Genomic DNA, 25,083 nt, shown 5'->3' on the forward strand with positions numbered 1-25,083 from the left:
ATTTCATACAGTATATATATATTTGTGTGTATAACTTTTCTTATTCACAAACTTTTCTGAGTTTGGCAATCTTTACTAACCTAACTTGCTTTTTTTGTGTATGAGCATACCTCACCATGTCTATTAATCACAGATTTATTTTAGTAACATATTTTAAATCCAAACTAGACATTCTATTTTTTTTCCCTCATGTGTTTATGTATCTGACATGTGGTAATTGTTTTGCAGGTGACCAATGGATACTTTTCATGGGGAAGTGGTTTAGCTACATTGTCCAACATAAACATCAGAATCCCAACAGGTAATGCACACCTTAAACATGAAATATGTAATAACAAATTGCTACTAATTCCATTTCTTGATGTTGTGAAAAGCACAAACCCACACATTTAGATTTTTATAAGAAAAAATGCAGATTAAAAATGTATACAAGGTCATGAACTATATTGGTCATACAGCTATATCATTAACCTAAAGTACTATAAATAAACAAAAACCCACATGGTTTTTATATACCTATATAGTTTATATAGTTTTTATAACAGCAGGAACAAAGTCAAGAGTAAGAAAAATATGAAAAGGATGGTTGCCAAAAAATTAATTATTTTTAATAGACAAATTAAAAAAAAAGAAAGAGGGAGAACTCCAGACACATTCAAACCAAGGGTCCATCTAATTCAGTATTTTACTTCCAGCAGTGGCTACCAGTGGGTGCACAGGGTCACAGCAGTCATACATTACACTTCTCCTACCATTCTTCAACATTACAGTCTCCCAGTTCACAACTATTTTCATCTCAGAGAATTCCTTGAGCCTCACGCAGTCTGTCTGTCAAGAAATCCTCAATTAATTTCTCTTTCAATGAATTTCTCTTTGTCCAGCTGAGCTCCTGTCATTTCTCACATCCTCAGTGTCTTTTGTCTAGGAGTTTCACAGCTTTACAAAACATTGATTTGTTTTGGAAGACTTACATAGCAAGTGCAAAAAGTAGCAAATTAGTAGTGGTGGTGGTGGTAGTAGTAGTGGTATTACTGTAAAATTCCTAGCACTGTCTGTTGGTATTTCATGTTATTAAATAGTCTTATATTTTATTTCTATATGCTATCAAGTGCATAGTTTTAAAATAGCTTATTACGTTAGGTTGACACATCTTCGATATCACATAGTTATGAAGTAATTCCAAAGTACTATACGTAATCCCAAAGTCTGTACCATTTGTTTCACTGTAGCATTAGGTGTCCTATGCAGGGATAAACAACGCTTCTTTGTGCTGGCCCAGTGCAACATACACCACCAGCAGGTCTTTGCTCCAAGGAGTTTACAATCTAAGGCCATGGGTTTACAAGCTGGGTGAGCCAGTCTAAGATTTTTGCCTCCTTTAGAAGGAATGAGATCATTAACTCCCCAGCTGGTGAGAAACCTACCTGGCAAATGCACTAGCTAGCAGAGTCAGTGAGTTCAATTAGTTAACGGGAAGATCTGAGAAGCACCATTGCCACTACGGAGTAGGACTGAAGGTAGGAAAGTGGTAGTGAGGGAAGGAGGAGTGCAGCAAAGCAGAAAAGAGTAATGGAACTTCTTTCAGTTGCAACCACTTTTTAGATTGGCACGAATTTTCATGGAACCACAGACTGAATAATCACTTCCCACTTTATATCATTTGACCCTAAATAACTTCCATAAAGTAACACACTCCCATACAATGTATGATAATATCTGTCAAAGCAATAGTCTCATTCCTTCGGAGATTAGCATGTACTTGTACCGTCCATTAATGTATATTTCCATAGATGAATATATGCAATATTGCCCATTTACATAGTGGATGCTAACAAATTTAACCAACTATTTCAAATGCTCTAGAACGGGATCTAGTTGGGCCTTGTGGACTTGAGTAGAACTGGGTTTATTTCTTTTTTGAAAATGTGTTTGTTATTATTATTATCGTAGGTCAGATGACAATGATTGTGGGTCAAGTTGGCTGTGGCAAGTCATCACTTCTCCTTGCTATACTGGGAGAGATGCAGACACTGGAGGGAAAAGTTCACTGGAGCAAGTATGTTTCATATAGCTATTAATTGCTGTATTCATTTAAGCAGGAGGTAGTTGGGTTTTGCTGTGAGAAATGTAAACTTCATGTCTCAGAACTGCATCTTAAATGATTATCATCACCCAGATCCTCTCTGGGAGGCGTCACCTGCAAACTTATGCAGGATTTTCATTGCTGTTCTGTTCACGGTTCAGAGCGGACCGCCTCAGGAAGGGAAAGAGGATAATCTGGTGATTAATATCTAATGTATTAGCCCTAGCAAATGACCTGAATAGAAAGCATGTACTATTCCTGTTATCCAATAGTCTTCAGTGGTGGGAGTCAGCTCTGGATTTACGCTACTCACTATAATTGAAGTGTACACACCTGTGAAAGCATGGCAGGCTGGAGCTTCTTCATTCGAGTGGTGGTGGTGGGGAGGGGTACCAGCATACGGGAAGGCTGTCTTTACCACTCAGTGATGCTGCTGCTAGCAGAAAAAAAAAGTTGATATAATAACATGAGAGCAATGCTTTTCCCTTTCCCTGGTAACTGCCCAAGCCTTGCCTACGGAAGTCAGTGTTACTCTTCACAGTAACACGTTCGGAAAGCAGCCTGAGGACAATGAATACCTAAAGACTAAAGGCTCTGAAGAAGCTGTTGCTGAAGAGGGAACTGCTAGTGAGGTCAGGCCTCGGGATCCACATGGATTCAGACCCAGTGAATGAGAACTTCCTATGGAGACTAGGTGGGGCAGCAACCACTCTTCCAGCCTATGCAGGGCAGAGGCTGTGGAAGGGATGTGCTGTAACCCCAAGACTTGTTCTTTGATTTTAAAGATCAGTTCTGTTTCCTTAAAACTACCAAGCCAAACTCTTCTTAATTAGCTTTTTGAGGAGAAAAGGTGAATTTTGTCAGAGACACCTATACTTTGTTGCCCCATCCCTTGAATAGTAACCTCCATTGTCATCTTTTTCTTACAGCAATGTTGCAGGCTGGATATTTTTGCTTTTCCTATGTTAGTATGTGTGGCATTTTTTGTTCCCCAGCCATATTTCACTGTCTGCTATTCTAAACGTATGATCTCACTGGAGTAGCAGGTACAGTTGGAGCCAAGGCAAGACTGACTTTAGTTTAATTATATGTGAGTTTAAGCTTTGAAGGAAGAGGATTATGTGACTTAGCACAGTTAATTTCTTTGAGACATATAATGGAGATTTTGACTTCACAATCAGGCTTTTTTTTTCTGAGTAGTTTAAGAAAATACAAGGAGTGAGTAGAGTGTACCTTGAAATTATTCTTGCAATTGTTTTCAAAGATATATTTGAGAAAGAATCAAATTTTTTCTAGAGAAAGATATGGAATCTTAGGAAGATTAGACAAAAAGAGAAATCTTAGAAAGATACTAGAGAAAGATTATGAAATACTGTTTAAATTTCACTTTGTTCAAGAGGGATTAAGATCATATTGTCAGTTGATTAGCAGTCTGTACATAACCAAACAGGTAACTCAGGTTTTAGCAAGCATCTCAGGCCTTACTGAGTGACTTTCTTTTCATTGCAAACTATAATGTGGTACTGTGATATAGCTGATGCAGACATGGTTATGTTTTGCTGATAATTTCAGACTGCCTGAAAGACAGATGAATACAGAAGGATACTTCAGGTATTTAACTGAGTGGATCCTATACTTTACAAAACCATAATAAAGGTCTTATTTACTCTCTTAAATCCCTTTCCATGTTATTCAACATGCATGACTAACGCAGCTACTGATCCAGGGATGAAATGCAGGCTAGGTGAATTCCCCAATAAACTCAGGTATAGCAACACAGTATTAGTAACGATGGATCAAATTTCAGCCCCAGTTATATTGGGGTAATCCTGCAACGCATCGTTGTGAAAGCCCATCATGGGGCTTGAGTATCTTGTTGCTGTTGTGGTTGACTGCAGTGAGAGCTGTCTGTCCTACTGCCAGGGTTGTCACTGGTTTGGGATCTTAGGGAAAGAAAGCGTGTTAGTGTATCTTTCTGTAAGAGATCTTGGCCAGGGTAAATCTTACGGGCCAGATCTCAGTTCTTCCCAGTTATACAAGGCATGCCTCAGATACATTACAAACCTTAGAGAAGGAACTGGCTTTTTGTTTTCCCAGTGAGCAATCAGCTAGAGAGACTTCTTAAACATTGAAGCATGAGGCTAGCCAGATGCAGTGATTCAGCTGAGCCTGTTTCAGAGCTGAGTTATTAAGTCTATACAGGGACAGATGTGGGGAATATGCGGACACACATATTCCCCTCATCCATACCAGGCCTTCTCAGACCACCAAGCAGAGTGGCTAAGTGGAAGCCCTTCACTTGGTATACCTTTTCTGTACATTGAACTGGTTTCTGTGCAAACGGGTTGTTATGTACTAAGTGAAAAACATGGGAAACACAAGAATTACAAAATCAATCCTCCTAAATGGCCTGTTCTGCCCTCAAGCTATGGAAGGCTTCAAGAAAAATTAGGAAAAGTCAGTGCTCCCCTCAGAAGGATTACAAGTACAGCTACTTACCAAAAAGTTGCAATCACAGTAACTCATAGAAAGCACTGAAGGGCATTATCCACAGATGGAGAAACGGTCGGCCAGATAAATGTCAGTAGCCAAGGTCAGCATACCTGCTAGCGCTGCTGTGCTGCTATGGCTGGTTGCAGGGACGGGAATAAATTCCTCCAAACTGCTGGGTAGTATTTGTGTAGGTGATCAGTCCTTGTCTTGCCTTAAATCTCTTGCCTATATTAGCAGAGGAAATGGTTCATTCCGACATTACAGTGGTATCCTACAGATTTTGTATCCCTTTTTTCTCCTCTATTTTCAGTTTGTAAGCTGAGGGAATCTGGGCCTGGTTAGAGATGCATTAATCTATTTTAAAATGTCCAGAGTTAGCATAGAAGTTGTCCAAACTTCAACAAGGTCTGTTTTTTACCTTTCCTTAAAACCTTGATTTAAATTCATTTCTGTATTACATCAGCTTAGATATTCAAATTCTTATAAAAATAAATAATCGATCTAATCAGTTTGGTTTTTCCTACCATTTCAGACTTGAAATTACCATGCCCCATTTTGGGGAATATGTACACTTTATAGTACAGAATAAAAATCAGTATAAATAGCCACATTTCAATAAATAAAGAAATTAGAGCAAAGATTATTAATCCCGGTGGGCAAATAAAATATGCTTTTTAGAAACCTCAGGAGCTTCACCTTCAGCCTACTCCCATGCCCTGCAATTGCATCACTCTTTCAGATTCAGTAGGGTAATAAAGTACAAGACCAAATATTTAATCCCCTTATTTGTGAAGGCCCCAGCTCAGCAAAGGCCTTATATGTGTTTATTCATGAGATTATTAATGAACATAGGTTCTCACAGAAAACTCCCTCAAAATTTGGGAGAATTAAAGTGTATTTGTCATTCTAAGCATGGAATGAAATTTCTAACCGGGGAAGAAAAGTTTAAGAAACTGAGATCCTAAAATTAGTCCTTGCTCATTCAGATAATCTATTTGATTATAATGGCAAGCATATTGAATCTGGTATGGAATTGCAATGGGTTTTGCAAGGCTTGTGCCCAGTTTTTCTTAAATTGTACTTCAGAGGGCACTCCCAAACGTATACATGAAAGCATTAGCCCTTTCTCTACCATTGCAATGCTCTGCTGATAGAAGTTTGGGGGGTTTTAATAGAGGAAATTTAGGTTTTCTTCTTTTTTGTTTGGTTTGACCTAATTTCTGACCTCTTTTTAATCTCTCATTAGACTCCATCTTTTGCTTTCTTGTAACTTTTTTCCATTGTAGAGAAGACTGGAAGCTTCTGCTGAATAAAGGATGAATTTTGGTGAAGCAATGTCTGTTTTGAGCCTCAATTTATGGCTCTCTGACCTTTCTGAGATAACCAACAAAGCTTATTCACCTCTGATATAATATCTTGTCTGGCGATTGGTGCATGAAGGAAACACACTGATTGTGCACTTTAGGAGGCATGAATTACCAAAGTTCTTAGAAAGCTGATGTGCAGCACAGAAAGCAACATGTCTCAGTTCTGGCATTTTGGGAAGATGCTTAATATGCGAGTCTGGCATTACGAGGGCTCTGCTATTTGAATTTTTATGCCCTTTGCCAGACTTGGATCCTCTGCTTATGAGTGCAGCTGCAGTTACTGGTATCCCAGAAGGCAAGCAGACATTTCTGTCTCAGCAGTAAAATATTACATCGGGAGGATTCATAGGCTTGGGAGGGGAGGATTTGTTTGTTTGGGTTTTTTTTAAGTCAGGCAAATAACACATTAATATAATTTTTCTAGTCCCTTCTAATGTCTGTTTCCATTTACCTGGCATAAACTTACTCTTTTAGGTTTTGCACTTTGCAGTGATGTGTCACCATGCCTGGACACAAGCACCATTGCTAGTCCAGAACTGCTTTGACTGCTATTCCATACCCTCAACACTGTTAATAAGTCAATTAACAAACAGAGGGAGCTGCAAAATCATTCATGTCATTACTGCCATTGCACGTTCTTCAAAATGTATTTCATGGGTATGATCCTTATGAAGTGGAGGTTGACAAGAAAATCCTAGGTGTTGTAGTGCATGGCTTGATGATTCATAGGCGGGAGGGGAGGATTTGTTTGTTTGGGTTTTTTTTAAGTCAGGCAAATAACACATTAATATAATTTTTCTAGTCCCTTCTAATGTCTGTTTCCATTTACCTGGCATAAACTTACTCTTTTAGGTTTTGCACTTTGCAGTGATGTGTCACCATGCCTGGACACAAGCACCATTGCTAGTCCAGAACTGCTTTGACTGCTATTCCATATCCTCAACACTGTTAATAAGTCAATTAACAAACAGAGGGAGCTGCAAAATCATTCATGTCATTACTGCCATTGCACGTTCTTCAAAATGTATTTCATGGGTATGATCCTTATGAAGTGGAGGTTGACAAGAAAATCCTAGGTGTTGTAGTGCATGGCTTGATGCAGCCTTACTGCTATAAACAGGTTCAAAATGTGTTCTGATGCAAAAGTGTGTTTGTACCTTGCAAAATCATATCTGCAATGCTTATCTTTGCTCCAGGAGAAATTTGACATTAGTTACCAACTTTTGCAGGTCATTGGCAAAACTGTGTGGAGAAGCTAACTTATTGCTTGTCAACCTTTTATATGCCCAGGCAATATTGAGAATTTAATTTTTAATAGGTTTTACAATGCACTTTTCATTTTTAATATATTTTTTAACAACATAACTTTCCTGTTTAGCCACTACACACTATAGATATGAAACTGTTGTATGTAGAAAAGTTATATACTTTTAATTAGACCTTGTTTATTTTCCCTTTAAGAACAAAAAAACCCAGTGATGTTGAGTTCTTAGAATATGTACTTAACTCCAGTTTCCCTGTATAGAAAACTTGCACAAAATGTTATTCTCTGTATTTCCTGCTTACTAAATGTCACTTACCATAACTTACAGTGTAAATGAAACTGAACCTTCTTTCGAAGCATCCAGAAGGTATTATTTCTCTTTTTAGTGTATCATGATGCACTGATTGATTTCTTCAGAATTTCCTCAAACCTTCATCTTTGTACCCTTCAGCCATCTCTGTGTTTTCTTACCATGTCGATAATCATTTACTGTAGGATTAACTGACAGATTGTGTTAAATCCAGTGGATCCCAATCTTCTCCAGCCATTGTACCACTACCTCAATCTTATCTGAAAGATGTTCAGTGCTCCCAGCTCCCATTTGACATCACTGGGAGTTTAGTGTGCTCCATATCTTGCGAGACAGGGCCTCTAGATGTAAGATATTATTATGTGTACCCTCCCATGTGTTTGCATGTTTTCTGATCAGCACTGGGGTTTGTGTTGCTTGTAACCCAGCTTGACAGCTGTGTGATGGAGCAGGGCACACAGCGTGCGAAGGGAACAGGCCGTGTTCCAGCTGAAGTCAAGCAGTGACTCCACCCCTGGCTCCAGTGAAAGGGCCTGCAGGTTTAAAAAAAGGACAAGCTAAACTAAAAGCACATCATAAATGATAGAGAAGTAGTGGCACACATAGCTGTGGTTGGGAGCCACACCATGATTTGCTACCTGATAATCCTGAGGACATGTTTCATACTAGTGCATACTGAACTGCTAAAACTCCTAAAATTTTTGGGATACTACTGACTGCTTCTAACCAGCTATTTCTCATACCCTAGCACCCTCTCTCTTAATAGCAAATCCTAGACATTTACATACAAAGCTATAGCAGATGTTTGGTTTGAAGCAATACCGTCAAAGAGACTGAGAAGGAAGATAAGTGTTCAGATCCACAAGCCGGTACCACCTCCTTCCTCACACATCTCGGGCACCTCAGAAAAATGTCTGAAATTACATGACCTTTTTTGCCATACGTAGGCAAAACAGCCAGAAGTGAAGAACGTTCATACCCCTATTGTACACATTTCATTAGGTACTTAGACATGTTTAAAGTACATCTAATAAGTACTTGGGAGACTGTAGTGATTCCTTCCCAATCTGTATTGAACTGTTCTCTTTTCCAATATCATGTCAGTCCACTGAGGATCTAATAGACTTAAAGGAAAAAAACATTCTCTGAGAAAAAAAGTATTTATTTCATGTGCACGGCGATGTAAAATAATCTAAAAATTCAGAAAGCAGCAAGTCAAGCATCCTGATGCCATTTGAATAGTGCCTTTTCACTACCTGTTTTGACGTTAGAGAAAAAAAATACCAAATAACTATTCTTAGGAGAATTTAATAATTTTGATTACTTATAATTTGCCTTTGGATTGAAATTGTCGTTACTAAATTGAGGTAGGTACCAGCCATTTATAGTAGAATAGAATAGAATACAACCTAGAGTGTAGATTTTGCCATCAGGGGAGAGAGTGGGTGCTGTTCTAACAAAAGCATCTAATTTAAAATTCTTCCCTTCACTTTTGTAACAGTTGCTTTGCCTGTGTGTTTCCCTGTTTTTTTATGAATGCACATTCATAAAATTAATATTAAAAAACCTTATTCTCAGACATTTCATAATGTGGGTGCTTTGCTTTTTAGTAATGCTCTTTATCTGTCTACAGTAGAAACAGATACTCAGTGGCTTACGCAGCTCAGAAGCCGTGGCTGCTGAATGCAACCGTGGAGGAGAACATTATCTTTGGGAGCCCCTTTAATAAACAGAGGTAAATAACAACCCCCTTGCAAAAACACCTGGCAGCTTCTTTTAAAGAGGTTTTTGGCTTCTCCTTCTGGAGGAAGTTTGTAGATTCTGAAAAATATCAATGCACATTAACCCTGGGGTGGATTTAGCTAACCTGACTTTAGCCATCTCAAAGGAAGGTTTCTGTTTTAAATTAGTCTTTCAAGGCTCCCCCTCTAAGCAGAGTGCATGTCTAAGATGTTTGTGAGAAATCACACAGCGCAGTGGCTCTCCATGGAATACAGCGGAAGCCATATGTGTATTTTTCAAGCAGCTAAAGTTAGGTGAGATGAATCCCATCTTTGGAGACCACTGACATGTTTTTGTTTTGTTTAATGGAGCCTGAGGTTGCCAGAGGACTCTGGAAATAGGGATACTAGGCATGTTTCCACCGAGTTTATGTGCTAATCCTGCTGTGATCAAGTTACTGGAGCAGCCACTTTAAAAAAACACTGCACGCATGAAGATGGGGTGCCTCAAGGAAATAATCTTAATTCTTCCTTTAGAAATACAGGAGGAGGGAGTGTGAAAGCTGAGGTGCACAGCTTCTGTTGTGCCTATCCAGCACTTGCTTCTTGTGTCCTTCTAAAAGGTCAGCTAACAAATGCAGTGGAAAAAGTGACTTGACTTAAAGAAAACAAATTGCTGATGTTTTCAAAGGCAACACTCCCTTTGTTTTCAGTTATGAAAAATACATCCCATTCCTCTCAGTGTGTGCTTTGTTAAGATGTATGACTCCATTCCCACTTAATAAAACTTAGCAATGACCAAATATCTCAAAATCCAGACAAACAGCTAAAATTTCAGGGACCAGATTCTTCAGCTACTGCATCCATCAGCCTAACTTCACTCATATCAAAGGGGCAAGGCTGAATTACACCACTCAGACAGTCTGATCCCAGCTGCTTATTAGCAGATCATCTGCAATACCCCACAGACCTAGAAATCTCACAACAAATTTCAAGTTTTTGCAAGTGGTTTCCTGATTCTGGCAAGATCGGAAGCACTGTAAGGATCCTTTGTCCTGTAATATCACACTGAAGTAAATGAAGAGGCACCTAAAGGGGGAAGAATAATAACTCATTGGAAAATGGCTTCAAAAATTCCAGAGTCCAGCAAAACAGCTCCGTGATAGGGAGGAATGTACTCAATAAATTACGTAATTGAATCTTTAAGAAGTAGGCTTGCCAATAAAGATCTTGAATAAATATGTAATTTTTTACAATGCTTAGTTTACAATGCTCCATGATTAGTTGCTGAATAATCATTTTGCCCTACTTATTTTTGCAATTATTCAGCCATCATAGAGCCATAATAACTTCACAGTGAATTTGAGCTGGAGGTTTTTGTGTTAGCAAAGTAAGTGGCTGGTTAAATAATTGCAATGACCATATTGTTTTTACAGGTACAAAGCTGTTACTGATGCGTGCTCTCTGCAACCTGACATTGACTTACTACCATTTGGTGATCAGACAGAAATTGGAGAAAGGGTAAATAATATGAATGCTTTTATGTCTGCTTAGCCTATGTATTAAGAAGGCACACTCTGATGTCACTCAGACAGATCTAGTCTGTATTGGGCTGCCAGCCTGCTAAATAATTGTAATTCACCAGGGGTTACTGCAAAAAAAGTTGAAAACTTTTTTCCTTCTTCAGCTGTTTCTCAAATGGGATTTTTTTTATCAAAGTCTCCTATATTTTGCTTGCAGAATTTCATGCTAGTATTGGTTGCATTTTTCAATCTAAGAAGCCTACTGTGCTTAGAGAAGCTCTTCATAATGTACACTTACCCATGATTAGTTGCTGAATAATCATTTTTCTTCTGATATTATATGAGGATTATGCTTGTTTATCAACAGGATTAGCATTTTTACAAAGCTTTTTATTTTTATTGAAACTCTCTATAATTGTAAAAAATCACATTTCCAAAGTCCTATCATAATGTTTATTCAAAGATGCATATTTCTGATCTATTATACTCATTAGGGGATTAATTTAAGTGGCGGCCAACGACAGAGAATCTGTGTAGCTCGAGCACTCTATCAGAACACCAACATTGTCTTCTTGGTAAGAACTTTCTTTTTCCCATGGAGCGTGGAAAGTTAGTAATAAAACCGTCATTCCTTATATTTAGCTGTAGAAAAATTTATGTTAGATTTAGAAAACTACAGGGACTTGTATGCAACTCCAAATCCAAATTATAGAGGTAGAAAATAAACGTCTACCGGAGGCAGCATCAAAACATACTGGGAGACTGATGAAGGTGGGATTTCCTACAGAGATTAACACTGGAAGAGTAGAACAGATTGTCTAACTTCTGCTCGCTCTCAGTGGTGACCTACTATCAACGTAGTCCCACTGAAATCAGCAGGACTTCCAGTGAGGAAAAGCACCATCACGCAACTACTTGTGGGCAATGAACAGGCTGAGGGTTCAGCACTCTCATACAGAGTGCTGTGGATTTGGACAAACTCCCTTCTCTGTTACTAATTTCAAGGCATGTCAGGAATTTCAGGAGGCTACTGCTCATGAAGGGGCTGTTTGAGCCTCTTCAAAATTGACCAGCGGCTTCTGTTCTTAGAGGAAAAGAGTTTGCATATTAATATCCTTATCTGAATGTTGTCTTGTTGCTAGCCACACTCACTCAAAGTGAAGACCAAGAACATCTGCAGTTTAGTTTGGAGGAAATTAGAACAGGTCCTAACTCTGCTTTATCTTTCCTGTGCCAGTTTCCCATCAAAATTAGGGCCAAGCTTGGCTCTGGATCCTGGCATTTTCAAATTTGGATGGGAAATTTCAGTTCTGGTGTTCCTGATCAGGATTACTCCACACTGTCAGTGTGGCACCAGCACTGCACACATCTAGACACAAAAAATTAACTGAGTCCATTGCTATGAACTGAAGAGCAATGGATTCTAGCTCACTGTTTGTAGTGCGGCCCTCCGATTAGGTCTTAGTCCTTAGAGAGAGATGAAACGTTAGTAATGGCAGATGCTTTCTATTTTTAAAAAACTCTTGAAAGAAATAAAACTAATTTTTGTATCCTGTTCTAATATTTTTTAATTTGATTTGATTGCAGGATGACCCTTTCTCTGCGCTGGACATTCACTTAAGTGATCATTTAATGCAGGAAGGGATTTTGAAGTTTCTGCAAGAAGACAAGAGGACTCTTGTTCTGGTGACACATAAGTTACAATATCTACCACATGCTGACTGGGTAAGAGAAGAGATACCATGATGCAGATTTGCTAATGATGAATGTACACTTGAAGTTAGCACCATAACGCTTGATGAGATCACTACTTTTCTCTGTAATAGAGTCCCTCCTTCTTAATTCCATGTCATGTGGCTAACTGCCACTTTACAGAATACGGATTTTATAGTAGAAGGAACAATTTTATTTTTACATTATTTGTGTAGGTTTTTTTGATTGAAAGCCACTGGAGAATTATGACTTAATTGCAAATATGACTATTACTTATTATGTCTTGTCCATGCTTTTTACAAGTACAGGTAAGCATGGCTTATAGAAGTTTCAGTTTATGAGCTGTGTCAACGAACTTAATAAGTTTTTAATAAAATATGGAATAACATGAACACAGAAATTTCCATAATGGTAATCTCACCAATACTGAGACATGTCTTGTAGGATCCAGGTCAGTGATTATGGTATCTATGTTGCTGAGTAGATCTATTGGATGCTTTCTCCCCTAGATCATAGCAATGAAGGATGGAATGGTGCTTAGAGAAGGGACGCTAAAGGATATCCAAAACAAGGATATTGAGCTATATGAACACTGGAAAACTTTGATGAACCGCCAAGATCAAGAATTGGAAAAGGTAAATAGGAGCATTTGGGCAAGGATGACCTTTCTGAAAAGAAGTATTTTTCAGTTAATTTCTAAGAAAACCAAACCATGTCAGAAAGCAAGTTTTAAACTAGACATTAGGGAAAAAACACATGAACTGTAAGGAACTTTAAGGACTGGAATAGATTGTCTAGGAAGTGTGTGGTATATCCGTCATGGGTGGTTTGTAAGGACACTTCAGGCAAACATCCTTTGAAATGCAGTGCACAGCTGATCCTTTGCTGGGGCAAGAGGCAGACTAAGAGACGTCCTAAAGTATCTCCTAGTCTTTTATTCTGTTATTGCCATGAGCATTTAGGATTCTCTAAAGACTATTTTTGAAGTTTTTATCATTCCAGAAGAGAGGGAATGAAAGAATGGAAGAAAGGGAGAGGGAAGAAAGTGGACAAGGCGGGATTTTCTGAAAGATAAATCCTAAAATACTGTGCTTTTGCATTCTGTGAGCTAAATCATCCGAATAGTCTCTTTGAGGTTACTGTTGGTGCTACCACAATGGCAGACAGCTAAGCTCTCAAATTAATAAATAAGTTTTCTTGTTACAGGATATGGAAGCTGACCAGACTACTCTTGAGAGAAAAACTCTTAGAAGGGCCATGTATCCCAGAGAATCCAAATCACAACTCGAAGATGAAGATGAAGGTATGTTTTATCATTTCACTTTGCTTATTCTATTACCATGTATCATTGCCTTTCCACTTGAACAGCTGGCAGTTCTTAGCAATGAAGTATGAAGATGTGGATGACTCTTGGTAATAACAGTGGAAAATCCAATACTTCAACCTGTTTAGAATATGACTTGTTTAAGGGAGTCTCCATAGATTTCTCTAAACATTGTGCAAGGATAAGGTGTATCAAAACAAGTTAATTTCTTTGCCAACTCATACTGCCTGGAGGTAGTGAGGGGTGAGATAGAAGTAGAACAACGGTAAGAATTGTTATTAATGCAAATTGAGGTAGCTCTGCCTAGTCATTGGCACAATAATGTTAGATCATCTGTAGCCCTGTCCCTCATGAGATATCTGTTCTAGGCTCTTGATATATCACCACATGATCAAACTTGTAGCTATTTTCAATTCCTTTTTGGATATGGAGTTAATCTGCTATTTTTCTAGCTCAGACTATGTATAGGAGAAATTTTAGGCTTTGTTCTCAAGCTTAGCTTCTTGTTCCCCCCAAGTCTTGGTGGTTTTAGAGGCTGCAGATTCAGATTCACATCACTTTTAAAGCAGGGTGGGGGGTAGAGGGGGACACACGGTTGGATATTGGCAGCTGGCAACAAGACCCATCAAGAACATCCCTGGGGTGCTAGACCATGCCTAAATGGAGTAGTCAGTCCTGGCAAGCAGTAAGTTTGTGCCAGGGAAGAGAAGAGGTGAACTGTAGGCTTCACCTTAACTCAACAGGAGCACTAATTGCCGGAATTATCATGGTGATGTTGGCTGGAGTGATCGCAGAATGCATACTGGCTATTAGCAGGCTCTTTGCTGCTGCCTTGTGTTTCATCTGGCAATGCTCAGGATGGATTGTCATCTTAAGTCATAGGTCTGTGAGTCCTGGATTGCTCTCCAATAGGCAGAGCTGGACCCCAAAGCCCCTGAGACAGAAATTTTACATTGGCTTCATATTTCTTTGGCAGAGCTGAGCAGAACACCTCTTACTATGTCCAGTCATCAGTACACTTTATCAGTTAAATTCTTGGAGGAGTTTAAATTGAAGTCATTCCCAAGCTCCTCCTTTTGGTCTGTGCAAGAAAGCCTTGCCAAAACCTGTATCTTCTTTGTGGGGTAAGATAGAAGACACGGGGGAAAAAAGACATGTTCATATAGTCCATAGAATGCCAATGATTTATGATCATTGAGATCATAAAACACAGTAACTTCAGGGCAGAAATATAACCTGACATTGCATTCCAGGTCATCCACACTTATTATGTGACCTAGGGAACATACACAAAGTCTCTGTGTCCCAAAAAGTGTAGAATTTCAACTTTCAAGAAATCACTTACTAATTCATTTTTAATGTTCAAAAATCAGAAATGGGTGGAAATGCTGTCAGTTCAGGGCTGTCAAGAGCAGGTCAACATTTCTCTTCCCCAAATGCAGCCTGCAAGGCTGTGATGTGTATTTTTATTACCCGGAAAAAAATATTTTTAAATGTAATGTTTATGCACCTGTGAAATATATATTTCCCAATATATAATTCCCATAGAATTGTATTTCAGTATAATGTGAACAACTATCACATAGTCAAAGGTAGGACTAGAAGAAACATTAATCCCACAGCTGTGCTCTTTTATATAGACAAAACTTTAGTACTCAGGAATAAAGTAGAAATGGAGTTCTTTCATGCAACAGCTGACAGAGCATCTGGATGGAAAGCATTGGAGAACTTTCTAAAATCTTCCATGTGACCCAAAGTGCTCTGCTGACTGTATAATAAAAGTAACTGAACAGATTGGGAAAGGCCTAGTCTCTACTATAAATAGTCAGTACTGAAGACCTGACTTACAAAAATATTTATTACCAAAACTGTAACTAGTCAAAGACTGATAGTCTGTAGAATTGCTCAAAGAGCACAGGGGAAGTCTTATGAAAATATGCCTGAAGTGTTTGCTGGTTTTAAATTACAAATTTAATTTTGTCATTAAAATTAAAATTGAAAACAAAAACATCAACCAAATCCAGTAAGCCCAGGTGTAATTCTTAGTACTGAATCCAAGCTAACTTGATCAAATGTCTGAGTCACAGAGGAAGAAGAGGAAGAAGATGAAGATGATAATATGTCAACTGTCTTGAGGCTCAGAACAAAGATGCCATGGAAAACCTGCTGGAGATACCTAACCTCTGGAGGATTTTTCTTGCTCTTTCTGATGATTTTCTCAAAGTTGTTGAAACACTCAGTTATAGTGGCCATAGACTACTGGCTTGCTACATGGACATCCATGGACAATGCAAATGAAGTCAGGAACGCTGATGATGTTGAGAGCACAAAGAAGGTGGGCCATATCTTGGAGCTTGACAGGGAAGAAAAAATGTTCTAAAGTAATTATTTGCCGTTCGTTTAGAAGCCAGCTAGATTGGAAAGACAGATAGATAAAGTAAGATTGATTATTATATAGGATGGATGAAATGTTTATGATAAAATATAAGACAATTCAAATTTTATCAATATTTTCAAACATGCAAAACTGAAACAGAAGCATGTTTGAGGTTAGAAAAATGATTGGTGTTTCAAAGGAAGGAATCTCATACTAAACTTTTCCATCTGGATTTTTTAACACCTAAGTCAATGACGCCATTTTCCTAAGTACTGGCTGTCCGGTAATGTCCTGCCAGAAAAAAAGGTCTTCAAATGTACTACTTAAATACAATTTGCTTGTAGCTATAAATTTGACTCATATACAAATATCTCAGTGGAATCCACTTAGTAAACTTTCAGAAGGCTTAAATGTGTTATAGCCCTGGCAGATTAGTTTACGTTTTGCTCTGGGAATTTTACTGGTGCTTGAACTTAATAAAATGGAACTTTCCAACACCTCTCAAATGCCTTAATTCTTGAGAGGTTCTGCTTTGGTTGTCTGAGTTTCTTGGCTAATGATTTGCATACTTTTGTATTTGTCCAGTTAGTCTATCTTCACAGTTCTAAGTACTATCACTTCAAGGTCTTGAAGGGTACTCATCAGTAGGTTGAGGGATCTTAGAACTGCCAGATCTTCTAATTATGTGAACTTAATAAATTGCAGTTCCATCATAGTTCTTTTATTTCCCAAAGATTATATTAATATAATTATGTAATATAAGTGGTGTGACATACTAGCTGATTGGTATCAGGTACCTTGGGAACTTCCTAGTAGAAAAGAGAAATGTGTGTTTATTTCTAGGATTGATGTATTTGTCATTTTATTAGACTTACCATGTAGCTGTCTTCAGCATCCTCTCTGGAGCAGGGATTGTCCTTTGCCTCATCACATCTCTGACTGTGGAGTGGATGGGCCTCACAGCAGCCAAGAACCTACACCATAATCTCCTCAACAAGATCATCCTTGGACCAATTAGGTACAGCAAAAATAATGTTCTTCCTGAAAACCTACATGGCCAAAACCTGTCCTGGTTTTGTAACTAGGGGGATACTCCTGGGAAAAGCTTTTGTAATTGCCCTGTTTTCTTCAAGGCCTCAAAAAGTGAAAATAACTAGTGAAGTGAGCAGTGGGGGAAAAATTCCATGTCAAAACATGTGACATTCTGCCCCCTTTTTTATCTGGCTGAAATATGTCAGATAGCTGGCACACCCTTCAAGGCTGGGGTGTCAAGGAAAGCTTTAAGTGCAGTTCTAGCTCCGAGGGTCCCAGCTCCAACTCTGAGCAATGGGCATGGGGTCAAACGATGTGGACACCAAACATCTTCTGATGGCCAGGTACAGGTTCTGTGCACGATACCACAGTCTCTCACGGGCAGCAGGCTGGCCAAAAGGATGCCTGCATAATGAATGCAGTTATCACGGTTCTTTTGTGAAACAACTGAGTCCTGATGCCCAGTACTATGTAGGAGGCTGAGTAGCGGCCCAGGGACAGGCTGTGATCTTTGGAAGGGATCTTAAATCTTGAGGGAGTGTGGATGAAAGAGCAGGGGGCCGGACATTAGGTTTTTGGAAGAGGAGACTTAAAAGTTTGGGGCAGGGGGGAATGCCGAGAGAAGCATTTGGATAGTCAGGATGCAGACATTATGATGTGTTATGTTATTCATATTTACTGCTTGGTTTTAGAAAATGTCTGGACACAGCTCTGTGTTCTGTCTGACCGGGCTTTTTATCCAAAACTGGAATTCCTTTTCAGGTAACTTTTTGTTTTTAATTTGTTCAACAGGTTTTTCCATATGACTCCATTGGGGCTAATTCTAAATCGCTTCTCTGCTGATACAAATATCATTGATCAGGTAGACGTATCAATATATTCTGTTTTATTACATCTTGGCTTTGTAAATTTTCACTTAGCTACTGAATAAGATGATGTATTAAAATATTCAGTAGAGAAAGGCATAGCAAAAAACAGGCTCTGGGAATGATAATAGACAAATTCAAAATAGAAAGTACACACACATTTGTAGTAATGAGGGCAGGTAACCATTAGAATAAACATGGTGGGAGATGGTGGCTCTTAATGTCTTCATATGCAGACTGGTTGCTTCTATTGGAAGATCTGGATTAGCAAAACACCAGATTTTGGGCTCAAAATAGGAAACAGGGTAGAATATAATAACTTTAACTATATGGGAGTACAAGTGACAAATAGATGTTCCATCCTGGCTGTAGCACATGTGAATTTAGAGCATTCGGGGAGAGGAAGGGATGCTTTCACTATGGCTGTGAATTAAAATGATTGGATGAGTAATAATTCTGAATGTAAGGATGATGAGAACATGGAATGAAAATTAAGAGGCTCTGAGAAAGAGCATGCTGTTTCTCTAAATATTTGGGATATCAAGAACAATTTTCTTTCTTGCCTGTTATATAAATGAGGTGGAAATGGCTTCTGTTTCCCCGTGATCTTTGAAACACTGACCTTCAGAAAAGAACCTACTGACTCATTTTTTAACCTCTGCACATTTGAGTAGTAGACCCACAGAAACATAAAAGCTCCTGGTATAAGGAGAATATCAATGAGTCCACAGTGGTATCATTCCACTTTCCCTATGGTCCTCTATAGGAAAAGGCATATTGTGGTACTACCAGTGACTTTTGCCTTGTTTGGTTTTTGTTTCGCTCTAGCACATTCCTCCTACCCTGGAGTCTCTTACCCGGTCTACCTTACTCTGTCTGTCAGCCATCGGAATGATCTCCTATGCCACTCCATGGTTCCTTGTCGCCCTCATGCCTCTTGGGATAGCGTTTTATTTCATCCAGAAATATTTCAGAGTTGCTTCCAAGTACGTATTAAAAAACTGTTCTGAAAATTTCTTCTAAAAAATTTGTACATAAGAATTGTGATGGAATGTGAGGTTATAGGAGCTAGTATAAGGGGAAAATGGCCATGGTGTCCTGCTTTTGATCCTGAGGTATGAGTTTGAGACATACATTGGAGGATGTTTCTGGCCAACCTGACTACAAATGGGGTATCTGGGGAAGTAACACTAGTTGCATCACTTTTGTACACTGTTGGCTATAGAGTCAGATGAGCATGAAGTTTGTTAATCAACTGAGCCAGCTCGCATCTGGTCAAAGCTCCTCTTTGACCTTTTGAGTGTTAGTAGAGAATGGAAAATAACTTCCTGGATTAACGTCAGTCATGGCTTTTTCTTCATATTGGGAAAAAAACTCCACAGAAAGCAATTTCCACTTGTTGTGGTTTAACCCGGCAGGCAGCTAAACCCCCCACAGCCGTTCGCTCACTCCCTGTCCCCGTCCGCAGTGGGATGCGGGAGAGAATCGGGAAAAAAAAGTAAAATTCGTGGGTTGAGATTAAAACAGTTTAATAGGACAGAAAAGGAAGGGAAAATAATAATAATAATGATGATAAAAGAATATACAAAATAAGTGATGCAGAATGCAATTGCTCACCACCTGCTGACCGATGCCCAGCCAGTTCCCGAGCAGCAGTCGCCGCCCCCTGGCCAATTCCCCCCACTTTATGTACTGAGCATGACGTCACAAGGTATGGAATATCCCTATCCTGCTACACATAGCAATGCACACTGTTTAAACTTCTTACCTAAATGCACAAGAGTAGGCAAAATCTGATGTATTAGACCCTGGGGAAATACTACAGTTTCTTTCTGTGATTTTATATGTGAGAGTAAAGTCTCCATCTGTTTCCAAACCTGATTTTCCCACATGGTGTACCGATAGCCATACCATGCAAGCTAGCAAGAAGTTGATCACCCCTGTAGGTCAGCACACACACACACATGCACCCATTGGCTCTGCAATCGCTGATCTTCTGCAAGTCCATAACTACCTCATCCATTTTATTTTCCATACAGTTTTCTGGGAAAATCTGTATCAGCAAGTGCTTTTTTTTTTTAAGCTGTTTAAATTAAACTCTTTTAAATCACTTGTGAAGCATCCAGGGTTGACTTGTGTTCTTTCAATCCACAATAGAAATGAATAAATCCAATTTATTTCTAGGAAAAATAGTCTTGGGAAACGTAGGATGAAGGAATAGCTTCAGCCAGTATCTATAACTTACTTGCATGCAGTACTTTGCAGGCACATAAGCTTCACTAATTTTTAGAAATGCAAATATTTACAGTATTTCTTGCAGCACTTTGACTCTTTGTTGTATTTTCCATTACATCTCTCAAAAACTTCTGTGTATTTTCCATGATAAATTTGAAAGAGAGCATATTTATCATCAAAACATAAGCAGCAAATTCAGTTCTGTATACTGTAACATTCAGCATCACGGAGCAGTTATTTCTCCCGGCCTATCTAATACAGTGTGCAAACATAGGAGGATTTTAATGAAGAATTTAAATATCTAATGATCTGACCTCTCTTCTGTTTATACAACTGGCTGCTATTCCAATGGCAGAGTGTTACAGAAAGATGTATTTATCTCTGTGGTTTGGAAAACGTTCCTGTTTCAGGAGACTGGACTCAAAAATCATTGCTCCATGCAGGTCTTGAAAATCCCATTGCTGAATAATTGAGGAAATTTCTCATTCATATTAGTTCTCTGTCAGTGCTGTCTCTATTTCAACGAATGTGATAATGTTAACACTACAAATAGAAAGTACTTACAGATACTCAAAATGAGGCAAAGTTTATATGGAAAGGCACCCTTTTTGTTAGACCAGCTGATACAGTTGCAATAAAATAGATAAACCTGCAGATACGCAAACTCTATTTTATACCTGATGTAAGAGCCACAAATAACATGCTATAAAGGTGAAATAACATGCTATAAAGTTGAAAATCAATTGTTCTGAATTTAAGTTATTTATATTAATTATATTAATAACTCAGAATGTTTGAGAATAAAAGGGGTAATTAGGCTGGCTAAAATGGACAGCAGGTTTTTATCCAGGAGAGATGTGATAATGTCATTATCACTGTGGGACAAAGAGAAGCTTAGCTGTGACCAAAAGCTAGATCTGTGGAGGTGGCTGGGAGATGATTCAAAGGCTCCTATGGCAAAAGAGAAATGTGATATTCCCACGTCAGTGTCTTTCTATACTATAGAAATACTATTTTGTGTGATCCTGAAAAAGATATGTGCAATACATAAAATGCCTATTCTTGTCTGTTATGCAGTAAAATTTCTACAGACAGAGATGTTTACATTGTAATGGCTGCCCGTTGTTTTTCGTACTCTTAGGGACCTCCAGGAACTTGACGACAGCACCCAGCTACCTTTACTCTGTCACTTCTCTGAGACAGCTGAAGGCCTTACCACCATCAGAGCGTTCAGGTCCGTAAAACAAATTATTACAGAGAGGCTTGGGTTCTGCTCTGGCCCGTGCAGCTTGTTGGACCATGTCTGAGGGCAAATTTTTGGACTTGGTAGACTTTAACTAAGCTATCTCAAAATAGGGAAGAAATTTTTGTTTTCCTGTTGCTTTGCCACATCTCTAAATGCTTGTGCATATTTTCAGTAACACACTAATTTGTCTATATTGGTTTTCCACTGAATTAAAGATGATGACTTTTTTAGGATACAGTATTTAAACTTTTAAGGTGTTTAGTTTAACCATGCCTTACTTTGACAGCAGGGAGCTCTCCTTTGCCAGGCAGGCACAGGCATCACTCCTTTAGACCCCTGTGCTATATCCTACAAGCTGTGCTATCCAAGTGCCCCTGAATCATTTCTGTATTTAACCGTTTCGTCAGGCAGGGAAACATCATTATATTACTCTGCAACTGGCAGTCAGTATGCAACTAGAGGGACTTTCCAAGAAAACTATGGCAGAACAGAACTTGATCTTAATATTGTAAAACCTAGCCTTGTCAATCAAAACCGAAAAATAAATTTCAGAAGATTCAGAGAATTTTTCCAACTTTCCATGCATATTTTTTTTTTCTCTACTTACTACATGAAACATAGGCCAAATTCTCCTTGTATGCACTACATTATAGCTGGCATGACTCTGTCTAAGTGCCAGCTTGATGTTGTCCCCCAGTAAGTGTAACTTGCACTCATTCTGTACACTGCAGAATTTCAAACCAGTGTGGATCACACTGCTCTGCTATTTACCTGTGTATTTGATCAGCTTAAGACTGCTTCATCACTTCAAGCTAGCTTTAGGACCTAGGCTATTAGTTCAGAGTGCTGCGGTAAGGACTGTGGCAGGACAAGCAAAAATGTTGCTGTGTTGAAGAGATGTGAGCCAGTGGTCAACAAGAAATGTTGTAACACGCTTTATCAACCAGAATGATGTATTGAAACAGTAAGTCATAACGCCCAATGCTGATGTATGCTGAGTGCTTCTTGAGAGGTTCAGAGTGGCCTTCCATCACGTTATCTCCTGAGAAATATGAAGGAGCTTAGCACTTCTTGGGAGTCGTTCAACTCTTGTTTACCTTACAAAACAGCAATGTGGGCTTGGATGGCAGAGAGCAAAAGGCAGCCCTAGGGAAGGACTAGGCATCGTAACCATCACTTGAGTTTTCCAGGATCTGTGGCGCTAATCAAAACCATTTCATTTCCCTGTCTGTGCTCCACTGTCAACCAAACCTGAAGTCTCCAGTGTTTTTTGTCAGCAAGCTCATATTTACTAATAGTCCTGTTAGTCATTCTCTGCAATTTGAGTTCAGTATGTTCCAGGATAAAATAGAGCAGCTCCTCACATAGCTTACCACAAAGTAGTACAGTTGGATCAGAAAGCAATTTCAGTGACCTTTGCTGTTTGTCATCTGACAGGATAAAAGTCTAAAACTGCCCAGAAGATGAGCTGGACGTGGATGAAAAGATACAGATTGAGCATGTCAGATTTTCCATTGGGAAAACAGGAGTTTTGCTGCCAGAAGGGCAGATGAGCAGAATAGTCGATGCATCTTTGCTCCTCCCCACATCATTACTGTTACCAGTTGTTGTTTTGGGGAGGTTGCTTGCCATGTTTACAAGCTGTGCAGAGGGAAATAAATTATCAGTGGGAAAAGGCAAAAAAAAAGAAAGAAGTTTCTGGCAGAACAGGGGTTACAGGTGCTTCACAGCAGGGCGCTGAGACTTCAAAATGGAAGAGCTTGCCATGATAAAACAGACGATAAGCTGCTGAATGAAGTTCAGCTAGTTTATTCAAGTGAGGGTATTTAACAGAGTAGAATATGAAACAACGAAATGGTTTCCATCTGACTGCAGGTCATACCTAAAGTACTGCAAGGCGCCATGAATGTAATACACTTACACCAACAGAGATTCCCCCCTGCCCTCCCAAAGTGTACCTTGACTCGGCTCTTAGGCTCTCTGACATCCTTGTGCTGGTTTTTAAACATGATGGGCATTATGTGGGGGAGAGAGAAACAAGCAACAGTGGAGGTATCACCACTCATTTTTGTAATTCAGAAATGATCTGTAGCTTTAGATTATAGCTTTATATAGCATCTATCATTGTAGTTTTCCGAGTTGCTTAGGCAATGTGTGACTGGCTAAGAAAACAGCTGAGCTGAGTAGCTGAAAGGTATTGGTGTACTGATCAATCTACAGTCTACATTAGTTGAAGCCTTAGAGATGTCACTCCTGTTGAAGACTCCTGCAGCTGGCCAGGTAACTTCTGAAATCAGATTTTAAGCTGACGGGTAAGCCCTCTGCTCTTGCTAGTGGCTTGTGAAGAAGAAGAGATGGGCCATGGCAGCACTCACCTGTGAGAGGACTGGAGGGCAGCAGCAGCCACAGTCCACAGCTCTAAAAGCAGATATGCTTTGGGAAGTAAAACCTGTCCCTAGCACCCTGGCATTGCAGTCTCTTTGAGGGGACAGGCTCTGATCCAAAATCTAGTCCAATATAATTGCTTGTTGAACAAATTCCTCCCCACTGTACGTGTAGCTCTGCCTGGTTAGGGAGAGCCCTGGCAGCAGGTACAGGTCCCTAGGGAAGAGTTTTTAACTCAAAATTTGGCAAAGGCAGAAGGGCCAAAAGTCTTGGTTTGGGGGGAGGGGAGGGAGAGAAGAGTTTAATGCTTCATCCTTTTGTGTATGAGTGTGTAATGTGTTGTAATATAACAACTTTGTTCTTGGCAGGCATGAAGCCAGATTTAAACAACGTATGCTGGAACTAACGGACACGAACAACATTGCCTACTTATTTCTATCGGCTGCCAACAGATGGCTGGAGGTCAGGACGGTACGTTCAGCTTAGTCCCAGCCATGGTTTTGAAACCTTGGAAGCAAACAGAGACTGCCTGATGCAGAGAAGACAATAATGAGAATTAATCTCACTGAGATTATACACACTGTTCCTTAAAATAGATCGTGATTGTTTATGTTAAACCCATAGGGTTTTTTCAGCTTTCTTGGCCAGGAGTAAGAAAATACAAGTCTCCCTCATCTTTTGCTGTTATGATGTCTAGCGTCTGAAGAGAGTGCAAGAACAAACATTTACGTAACTTGAAATAAGGCTTTCTCTACTACTGTGCAGCATCTGCAGACCTGCCCCAGCGGGAACTACTTTCAAAGCAGAGCATGGCTTTTAAGTAGTTTTGTGAACTGTGCCATCATTCTGCCAGGGCTGTTTTAGGCACCATTGAGCTTCGAGGTCCTGAGGTATCTCTCCAGCAACAGGTTTTATCCCACAGCTGTAATTTAGAGCCCCCATTTGCAGTGCCCTTACTGCAGCTGTGAGCCCATACTGTGTGATTTACAGTACTGTTCAATATCACGAAAGGTGGCAGAACTAGAGTCCAACTGGAAAAAAAATGATAGTAGGGCACAACGCAGCCAGTGCCAGTGAGACAGGCCCCTGGCTTTTATGGGGGGTCTCCAGGGACAGCATATGAGGAGGTTGCCTGATTTGCCAG

At 39.3% G+C, this 25,083-nt stretch overlaps 1 protein-coding gene across 5 annotated transcripts in view; it reads left to right on the forward strand.

Moving 5' to 3' along the window:
• The window catches only part of ABCC9 (ATP binding cassette subfamily C member 9), a 76,758-nt gene that overhangs the window by 37,328 nt on the left and 14,347 nt on the right, over positions 1–25,083 (forward strand). For 3 of the 5 annotated variants that reach the window (XM_009279016.2, XM_009279013.1, XM_009279015.1), the window contains 15 exons: positions 229–301; positions 1,951–2,056; positions 7,536–7,574; positions 9,151–9,252; positions 10,675–10,759; positions 11,256–11,336; positions 12,349–12,486; positions 12,984–13,109; positions 13,681–13,777; positions 15,886–16,133; positions 17,045–17,193; positions 18,000–18,069; positions 18,902–19,059; positions 21,450–21,542; positions 24,308–24,410. In XM_009279016.2, coding sequence (XP_009277291.1) covers positions 229–301; positions 1,951–2,056; positions 7,536–7,574; positions 9,151–9,252; positions 10,675–10,759; positions 11,256–11,336; positions 12,349–12,486; positions 12,984–13,109; positions 13,681–13,777; positions 15,886–16,133; positions 17,045–17,193; positions 18,000–18,069; positions 18,902–19,059; positions 21,450–21,542; positions 24,308–24,410 — 1,668 coding nt within the window. The remainder of the gene's footprint in view (positions 1–228; positions 302–1,950; positions 2,057–7,535; positions 7,575–9,150; positions 9,253–10,674; positions 10,760–11,255; positions 11,337–12,348; positions 12,487–12,983; positions 13,110–13,680; positions 13,778–15,885; positions 16,134–17,044; positions 17,194–17,999; positions 18,070–18,901; positions 19,060–21,449; positions 21,543–24,307; positions 24,411–25,083) is intronic. The other 2 variants (XM_019472005.1, XM_009279017.1) reach the window with 2 other exon arrangements.

Source organism: Aptenodytes forsteri, unplaced genomic scaffold, assembly GCF_000699145.1.
Source record: "Aptenodytes forsteri isolate BGI_AS27 unplaced genomic scaffold, ASM69914v1 Scaffold241, whole genome shotgun sequence".
NCBI classification, from domain to species: domain Eukaryota; kingdom Metazoa; phylum Chordata; class Aves; order Sphenisciformes; family Spheniscidae; genus Aptenodytes; species Aptenodytes forsteri.